Genomic DNA, 9,400 nt, shown 5'->3' on the forward strand with positions numbered 1-9,400 from the left:
TGTCTCTTGTCCATAATGAATATAAATATCTTCATCTATCCATGCCAGCACCCATATGCACTTCATCTAACATCTTCCTCACATAATCGTCCTCCAGATAAACCTTTCAAAAGTAAAAAAAGTAAGTTATTGGACAAAAATTATCCAACATATTCAAAATATTATAATAGCCTCAATTTATAATTAATAACTAAAATTAATTAAAATACCCTAAACCAACCTTCAAGATAACACAATCAGGTGAAAAAAAAACTAAACAGGATTGACTAATCTGGAACTTGAAAACAACAATTATGGATTACCTGATCCATAATTATTTTCAGACTAGGCAATCCTGAATTGTTGTTTGAAGTTCCAGATTAGTTGATCCAGTAGTAACAATATAAAAACTGAATTCGAATAAAAAAAAATCTAGAATTATTATTACACAATTTCGGATTGATTGATCCAAACTTATTAGGAAATAAAAATAAATTTTGGATCAAAAAATCTAGATTCGTATAAGAAAAAATCCAAATTATCTCAATTAAAAAATTATGGATTTTTTAAAAGTGGGAGACAAAATGTCTCAATTAAAAATAGGGGATTAAAATTATGAACTTTTTAAAAGTAGTGGGTGACATATCTCAATTAAATAATAATTAATTTATTAGCCAACCCAATTTTGTATCCTTGGCCTATGTCCAATTTGTCATTTGGGAACCAACATCGGGGTCTAGGGTTTCTTGCATTCCTTTCTTTCTTGTTAAAGTTCCTTTTTGTCTTCCATTGGTGGTGGCCAAAAGCATTGCTTTCCTAACTTCACAAATGGAAACCCTTCAACATTCATTAATAAATCCTATTGTATCCTTGATTAGTATTCACAAGATGAAAACATAGATCAAATCATTAAAAGTCTGCTTAAACTTCATATAAGTAATACAATTCCAACATTTGTCACGCTCAACATAGGCATTCCCAGACTTAGGTTTGGACTTGGATTCTTAGAACCATCCAAGTGATACTTAGTGTTGTTGCGCTAGGGTTACAAACTTACTTTCTCAAGCTCTCATGCTTAATACTGGTGTAAGCCCCCCTTAGCATGAATGTGCAGTAATTGGGAATCCCTCTATGAAAGTCTAGTCTCAGTGCTTAGTGGATGGTGTTGAGCTTAGGTTATCATGCTCATGGTGGACTAGGTCACACTTACCATGGAATGCAAGGACATAGAATCACTCATTTCTTGAAGTTCTTCGCTTAGTGTCATAAAAAAATACTTAGCTTGTATGCTAATGCATTATGTGAACCATGCCACACTCAACACGAAAGCCCTGGGCATCCACCCCAAGCCTCACAAAGCTTATGCTCAATATGGATGCACCACTCTTAGCATGAATTATGTTTTTTTGTATATCATAAGGTGTGAGATTTTGCATTCCCATGGTTGTAATGCTTGTAGCATCAAATCCCCATCAAAGAACTCATCAATCATGCAAATCATAGAAAATCCCAAATTAACCAAATATGGTTCAAAACTTATTTACCCCTAAAATGAACACCAACAACATATATCAAGATGGGAAAAAGGAATAAGATGGAAAAGGAACACTCAAGACGTGTTCAAAGTAAGTGTGGGTGTCTCCTTCTATTCCTCTCTCCTCTTTCTCCTTTTTTTTCCTTATCTTCTCTTTCATCTCTTTTAATAGTGAAAATATGTGTGTGAGGGCTGAGTGAGTGTCTTAAAGGGGTTTGGTTTTAATAGTGAAAATGTGTGTGTAAGGAGGCAATTTCTTTGGCCCATGTTAATTTGGGTGAGTACCAGTACCTCAATGAATATATTTTAAACATATATATAAATAAACTTTACTAAATCATAGGTATTTGTAGTTGAGTTGATCATATAATTGTTTATTTCGTGGAATTGATATAAACTTGAATCATATATAATACATATTTTTATAATAATTACATTTAAAAGAGGATAATATTTCTTTTTGGAGACAAAATTTGCACATAGTGTGTGTGTTGACAAGCATTTGTTTACATACACTCGTTCAATAAAAAAAGCATGTAAGAAAGGCACACCATAAGTATTAAGGCAATTATAGTTATAACTTGTTAGCACTCTTATGTCATTTGTGAATGCTAAGTTTGTTGGTTGACAACTATTTTAGCTTATGTCTTTCGAATGGGCCATACATAACTCAACTTAATTGCTGAAATAGAAACAAATCCACTTGAGACACAATGGGGGAAATTGCCCCCACAAACTTTTAAAACCATCTCAATGTAATATACAAGTGCAATTATAAATTGTTCTTGTAATATGAAATTTAATATAAAAATTTTATTTGGATTTTCAATATATATATATATATATATATATATATATATATTTAATTTATAATATAAGTATTGTCCCAACAAAATTTTGTATGTGAGTATTGCCCCCACAACATAATATTTATGGGTCTATCATTGTGTCAAAAGCGCCCAAAAGGAGGGCCCAACATGGAAGGCTAATCATCAAGACAAAATTTTGAATATAATGGGGGTGATTCCTAGGCAAGGTAAGAGGCACCTAGACGAATTATAATCACTTTCCCTAAAAACATTGTGAGTGGGTAGTAATTTTTCTGGGAAATGACTAACAGTTGCAAACCTTTTAAATATATATATATATATATATATATATATATATATATATATATATATATATATAGGGATCCACTTACTCCAAGGTTAAGTTTAAGAAGTTTCTCCCAATTTGGACCTTTATCTTATTGTCTGTTTGTTTCCCTAATTTTATGTTTGTTCGAAATTTAAATGTGCTACCAATTTGTTTCTTTTTGTGAGACTTACAATTTCTCTCATAATTAAATTTTTAAAAATATATTTCGACATGAATGGGCATTGAGCGACCATCAAGAAGAGAGGATCCAAGTTGGAACAAGATAGTGATTATATTGCAATCGACAATTCAAGATGTGGTTTTTTGTTCATAGTGGACTAGGTCGTGGCGTCTTGCACTAGGTAGTTATGGCAGTAGAGCATAATAGCCAGGGGCGTCTCGAACTAAGATGTGATGACAACACAACAGACATGGTGATGGCGTCAATAGACAGAGCTACTAGCTTATTTGTGGGAGAGAAATAACACTACAAAAAGAGTTGCATGATTGTTTGCTCAAGATCACCTAGTAGTAGGGTTGAGAAGAAGAGGTCATGTGTGAATAATTAGTTATTTATGTTGGGAAATATGTCTGACATCTTTAGTTTTTAGAAAAGAATAATTTAATTTATCTTTTAAGGTTATTTGTTTTAAATCTTTATGATCTCTTTTAGAATTAAAAAGGATATTATCTTTCCTAAGATATTATCTAGATTTAAAGATATTATCTTTCTTAAGATATTATCTAGATTTAAAGATATTATCTATATTTAGGACTTGTTTCCTTTTTCATATTATGATTTTCGATCTATAAAGATGAGTTTCTTGATATTAAAAAAATCAGCCACTTGAAGAGGGGGTCACTCCACCTCCCAATTGGAGAGAGGGGTAATGCCAATGGGTTTCCAAGTTCCGCAAAAACCTGTTAAATATGAAAATGAGTTTGACAAGTTTCACAAAAACTTGTAACATGAGTTTGACAAGTTCCACAAAAACTTATAAGGATACACAAGTTTTCCTTTCATAAAAACTTGTAATGATTAGGAATTTAAATATTGAGAAGCTCCTTACATCCTCCATACAAAATATCTCCTTCCTTTTATGAATATATCTTATATCTCATACACAAATATAGCATATCAGATTAATCTGGGCCATATATTGTTTGAAGTAAAGTAAACGGTCTAGATTAGGAGTAACTTTTTAAACTTACTCTTGAAGTAAGTGGATCCCCTCCCGCTCCCATGTCCCATATATAAATCAATTTACACACATACACACGATGCAATACATGTATAATTGCAAATGCAAATCATTGTTTGTCTTTGATAAATTAAACTGATACATCAAAAAGCAAACTTGTTATACTAACATAACGAGCAAGAGCATCTTTCGGCCATGCACAAAAGGAAGTTACATGGCATGACAATCAACTAATACATAACAAAACTTTTATTCGAAATTGAAACCTTCATTTTAATCTAACTAATAATAGAGATTGCACAAATTGAATCTAAAGTCAATGGATTTTAAAATTTCAACACACGGATCATGCCTAGAAACCCTTCCATGGTGAAGTAGGAGGCAAGCTTCCATGGAGGAATGAAAATATCAAAGTCAGAGTCCGCGATGGTTGCCAGCTTGGAACCAGATGTCCCGCTCCTCTTACTGTAACAAATGTCACACCGTTGTATTTAACCACATATCCTCCAACCTGTGATGATGAGAAATCGACCATGTTCAAAAAGAGAAAATTAATTGGTCTAGAAGAAAATTCAATAATTCAGTATGGACATAATTTTTTTATCATGATTGTAGATACTATTTATGAAGCACGAACACTTCTCTTGTTTGTCATGTCATTGTGTTGAACACTTGTCCTACACTTCTTATTAGGGGTCTAATTTAAATATTACTTTTTGTTTGTTTGAATACTTAAGTTATCATCTTTACACAACTGATCATACACTTGAAAAAATATAGAAAGTTGTTGGTTTAAGAAGAAGAATTTATCATCGATTTAGATATTTTGTTATATGTTACTAATATTTAATTTCATTAGAGTCTCTTGTTTGTGTATGTATATGGAGTCCCTGTTCCTTAGATTTTAAACATTAATTGTATTAAAATATCCATATCCTTGTTGTGACCCGTGTTCATATATGTCAGAATCCATACTTCATAGGATGCTGTTATATCACAATCCTTGATATTGACAAAATTATGCACAAATTAGTTTATGCGGCTGCAATTATAGTGGCAGGCTATTTTATAAAACCTTGTTTTTCATGTTTAATTAGAATATAATATATAGCAGTAGTTGACACGAACACTTTCATCTTAATGGCTTTCTGCTGTCTGTTTGGTAATCCTGATAAACCGAACCGTTTTCCAATCTCAATGAATTGCTCAAACGACTTGAAGTTTCTAAGTTTGTAACCATGCACAGTCAACTGTGTTTTATTGCGATTGGGAACGGTTGTGTTGAAGGCAATACTCAAAAATCTTTTTTAAATATTCTTGGAGATTGAAAGACAATGTTAAAAGAAAGGAAGTAATATAAAAATATCAAGAGATTAATTTCAGTACCTCATTTCCAGAATACCATGGACGCCAAGGAACCTGGATAGGGAGCTTGAGGGTGTTGATTGAATATCTTGAAGATGTGACTGGAACAACTGAATCAGTATCACCACTGTAGAAGAACACATCATCTAAATTTAGTACTAGGAATACATAAAAACAAAGTTCAAACCTCATTATTCAACTAGAGTGACAGAATTAGTTGAATTCAAAAACATGGTTATGGGTAGGGTAGTGGAGCTTTGTCATTGGAAAAGGATTTCCCAAGGAAATCAGAATACGTAAGGCTTCCTAAAGGTTAATTATAAAAAAATCAAGATTAAATATATTTTTTTCCTTAATAAATATTTAATTTTTGTGTTTATTTCTTAATGAATTTTTGTTTTGTTTTGAGTCTATAATAAAACTAATTTTATTTTTAGTCTTTACATTTAGTTTTACTCTTTGATAAATTAACAAATTTTATTAGTGACTAATAATAAATGAAAAAAATTATCAGAGGGAAAATATAAAATTCGTTTATTTAGAGAGACTAAAAGACTATGTTAAGACTAAAAGTAAAATTGTTGTTATATTAATTAGGAATTCAACCCAAACAAAAATTATTAGAAAATAAATAAATAAAAAATTGAATATTTATTAGATATATTTAAGCCTAAAATAAAAGTAGAAAAGTAGATAGCTATTCAAGGGTAACTATGTCATTATCATGGTTCTAGTGGCTTCAACTAGTCATGGCATTGTTCGATTATACTTTACAGAAATTGAACTTGCCTGTATATCCACAATCCAATGTCACTGTCGATGAGATACTTGATGACGGGTAGGATGCTAGCTGGACTGTCGTTCCAGTTTATTATATCACTGTAAATTTTTGCAAAATATGATATACATGCTTGGTTAGCATTTAACATATACGCAGGAATGGATGTAGGAGTGTTATAAAGGGCGCAGGATTTTTTTTTTACACAATCATTTAATTTCTAATAAATAATTATTTGATAAATAAAAATTTTCATAAAAATATTTATTATTAAACTTATGTATAAAATTAGATGTAAAATTACTACTAGAAGAAAATTAAATAAATATTAACTCAATATTCTATTTTTATTAATTTATTTTTATCAACATTAATTTATTTATAATTTATTTTATTTTTCTTCTCATGGATCTTGAGGGAGGAGGGAGACGAATGCCCCTGCTTACTCCCCTAAATCCGTCCCTGCATATACCAGTGTTTTATTTGAGAAGACGAATTTTATTTTCATTTCTTGGTTGGATAAATAATTACAAAAATGTTGCATTTTAATTTTCCTATATATACTTCTTGTTTTTAAATATTTATATAGGAAATTGCACATATAAGATTGAGTTGTTTTCATTATTTTCTATGTAATTATTTGGAAACAGGAAATAAAGTAAAAATAGTGTGATATTATTAATGATTAAAATAATAAAAAAATAAACATTCTTTCAAACATGCAAATAGGTTAGTAATGTTTTGTGATTTCCCAAGTTATTGTAAATTACCTGCAGTGGGTCCAGTTTGTGGGTTTTGCATGAAGAGCTAATTGGACCTCTGGCCTATTTAGATAGGCTTCCCCGTAGTAATCAGAACACGGGTCAAAATCATATACCTGAAATTAAGTGTCAGAGGCCATTGAAAATTACTTGTAAGCAGTGACCAAAAAAAAAAAAAGAAAAAGAAAAAAGAGAGAGATGGAGATGGAGAAGAGAATCAGATGACAGAATCAAATTGCTTGTGTGTGATTTCTATAATCTGCTTATTTTGGTAATTTAGTTCAAAATTGGTGTCACTATTAAAATAAATAAATGAATTTCATTTCTTTGTACAATTTTGAAATATTTTGCCTATTATGAAATAATGACGATTGACGTACACCAAGATATAGGAGTATTACTTACAGAACCAGTTGATCCATTTTTAAGAGAAGAGTCCTGACACAGTGGAGCATAGATGTTATAAGGGTCTATGTTTCCATTCTCCTCAAAGGCTGTTCTTGTTGCATTGGCACATATCGCAGAAACGTTTTCAGAAGTGAAATCGCAGTACTTCTCAATCAACTCATGAGTTTGATCTGAGCTCAAAGCATGAGTCCATATGTAATCATATATCCCCTTCAAACTTGTAACATCATCAATCCAAGCATTCCCTATCTGAAATTTTCAGTACGAATCAAGAATTTAGAAAGGTGAGATGGGAAGTGACATGATATCACATAGGCATAGTTTTCAGTAAGATTCTTAGAAAACATACAGCAATGCCTTTGAGGTTAATATTTTGTTGACTGAATTTATTGTTCACCAAAATAGTGTATGCAAGCTGAGGCACATAATGGCCAGCATAGCTCTCTCCAGTTATGTAAAAATCGCGGGTTTTGTACTCTGGAAACCTCTCTAGCCAATTGATCAGGAAAACATAGGCATCTTTTGCAGTTGACTTATCTCCTGAATGCTCATAGTCAGAAATAGTATTTGAGTAGGAAAAGCCCACTCCAGCAGGGGATTCTAAGAACAACACATTTGCCACTGCATGGTGCACCATTTTTTGTTGAGTTATTCATGTCACAGAAGTTCATCTCAAAGGTTATTGAAAAACAATCACTTTGATGACAGCCTCACCTACATTCCAAGCATATTTGTTGCGATATAGTGTTTTGCCATCAGAGTTTATTCTGAAAGGTCCCAATTCCTCAAAGGCACCATACCCCAGTGAGGAACAACCAGGTCCTGTGAATTTCAAAATCTATGACTCAAAATGTTCAAGTTTAGTTTACACGGAGATGTTAATCTGTAAAGTTCAGATAACGATGATCAATATCAACCGATATTTTTGTTTCACTACTACGAAAACTGAAAAGTGAAGATATACCATCTAAATAAAAATAAGCACCTTGGTAACAAGCACGTTGATGATACAATTAATGTATTTTTTTAAGGTTTAAATATCTTTTACATTTTTGTAATTTAATATTTTTTTCATTTTTGTGTTTGTAATTTTTTTTTATTTTAGTTCTTATAAAATATGTGTTTTTTTCGTTTTTAAAGAACTTTAGATAATATTTTTTTATCTATTCAAAGAGTTGTGTAAAGTTGTTTAAGGATAAAAAACAAAAAAATGCATTTTAGAGGATTAAAATAAAAAATAATAATTTTACAAAAAGTTAAAAAAAATGCTAAATTACAAAAGCCAAAAAATATTTTTTAAAATGTTTCATATTAGTAAAAAATAAGTATTAAATATTTTTTATATTTTAATATAATAAATACATTCTTTTTCATTCACTATTTTCTACTTTTGTTTTAGAACCATGCCTTAAAGGGACAGTTGAAATTCTCCTAAAGTAAACAACATCACCTCTTATCTTGTGCTTTTTGCTTAAAAAATGGCAAGATATACATAGGAAATTAAGACACATGAAAAGAAAATGCTGAAGCAATGTCAGTTTTTTTTTTTACCTCCATTTAGCCACAATACTAAAGGTTTAGTCGAAGGGTTATATGAAGACTCCACAAAATAATAGAAAAGTGCTCTTCCGGCCTCTGGATCAACAGTGACATAGCCTGAATATTGGTCAAAATTCACCCCATAGGGTTGGCCAGGCAATGCGACAATCTTGTCAGCTTCCTTTTGCCCCTCTTGGGATGCAACATATGCAGAAGAATGAGTTTTCAACGCATCTTCCTCTGCCCAAGAAAGGGTCACAGGTGGCTTCTGCGAGCTCTTAGACAGAATCAAATCTTGAAGCTTATCAGCCTGAGTGGCTTTGCTGTAAGGAAGAAGAACCAAGAGACTCAAATTGAGCAAAAAAGCATAAAGAGAAAGCTTCTTCTTCATCTTGTTCACAACTTGGTTACTTGGTTTTTCTGTATCATAAGTTTCTATTACTTTATAGACCATAAAGAGTGACAAACAATGCAAAAGTGTTTTCTTATGCTTGGAGACCTGTGGAAGAAACGAAGAGAAAGATAACACTACACTCTGCTTTTGACGATGCATAGATCAGCCGGCTAGTTTATTTAGTTTCTCATTCAAAATGAGTTGCCTTAATTACCCTTGTTTCCTTTGTTCTAGAATCATATGAAGTTTATTAATTAATTTAGCACTTCGTCTATCTTTCTCTTATGCACTGATTTAATTGTA

The 9,400-nt window shown here is 31.4% G+C and overlaps 1 protein-coding gene across 1 annotated transcript; it reads right to left on the bottom strand.

Annotated features, from left to right (window-relative positions):
- Window positions 1–3,941: 3,941 nt before the first annotated feature.
- LOC114401211 (serine carboxypeptidase II-3-like) lies at window positions 3,942–9,119 on the bottom strand. Its single transcript, XM_028363674.1, has 8 exons — window positions 8,716–9,119; window positions 7,879–7,986; window positions 7,514–7,785; window positions 7,162–7,413; window positions 6,766–6,872; window positions 6,007–6,096; window positions 5,239–5,344; window positions 3,942–4,363 (listed from the first exon to the last, which is right to left on the bottom strand). The coding sequence occupies exons 1-8, from the start codon at window positions 9,092–9,094 to the stop codon at window positions 4,205–4,207; spliced, it is 1,473 nt and encodes a 490-aa protein (XP_028219475.1). The 5' UTR covers window positions 9,095–9,119; the 3' UTR covers window positions 3,942–4,204.
- Between the last annotated feature and the right edge of the window lie 281 nt (window positions 9,120–9,400).

This window comes from Glycine soja, chromosome 20 (genome assembly GCF_004193775.1).
Source record: "Glycine soja cultivar W05 chromosome 20, ASM419377v2, whole genome shotgun sequence".
Taxonomy (NCBI): domain Eukaryota; kingdom Viridiplantae; phylum Streptophyta; class Magnoliopsida; order Fabales; family Fabaceae; genus Glycine; species Glycine soja.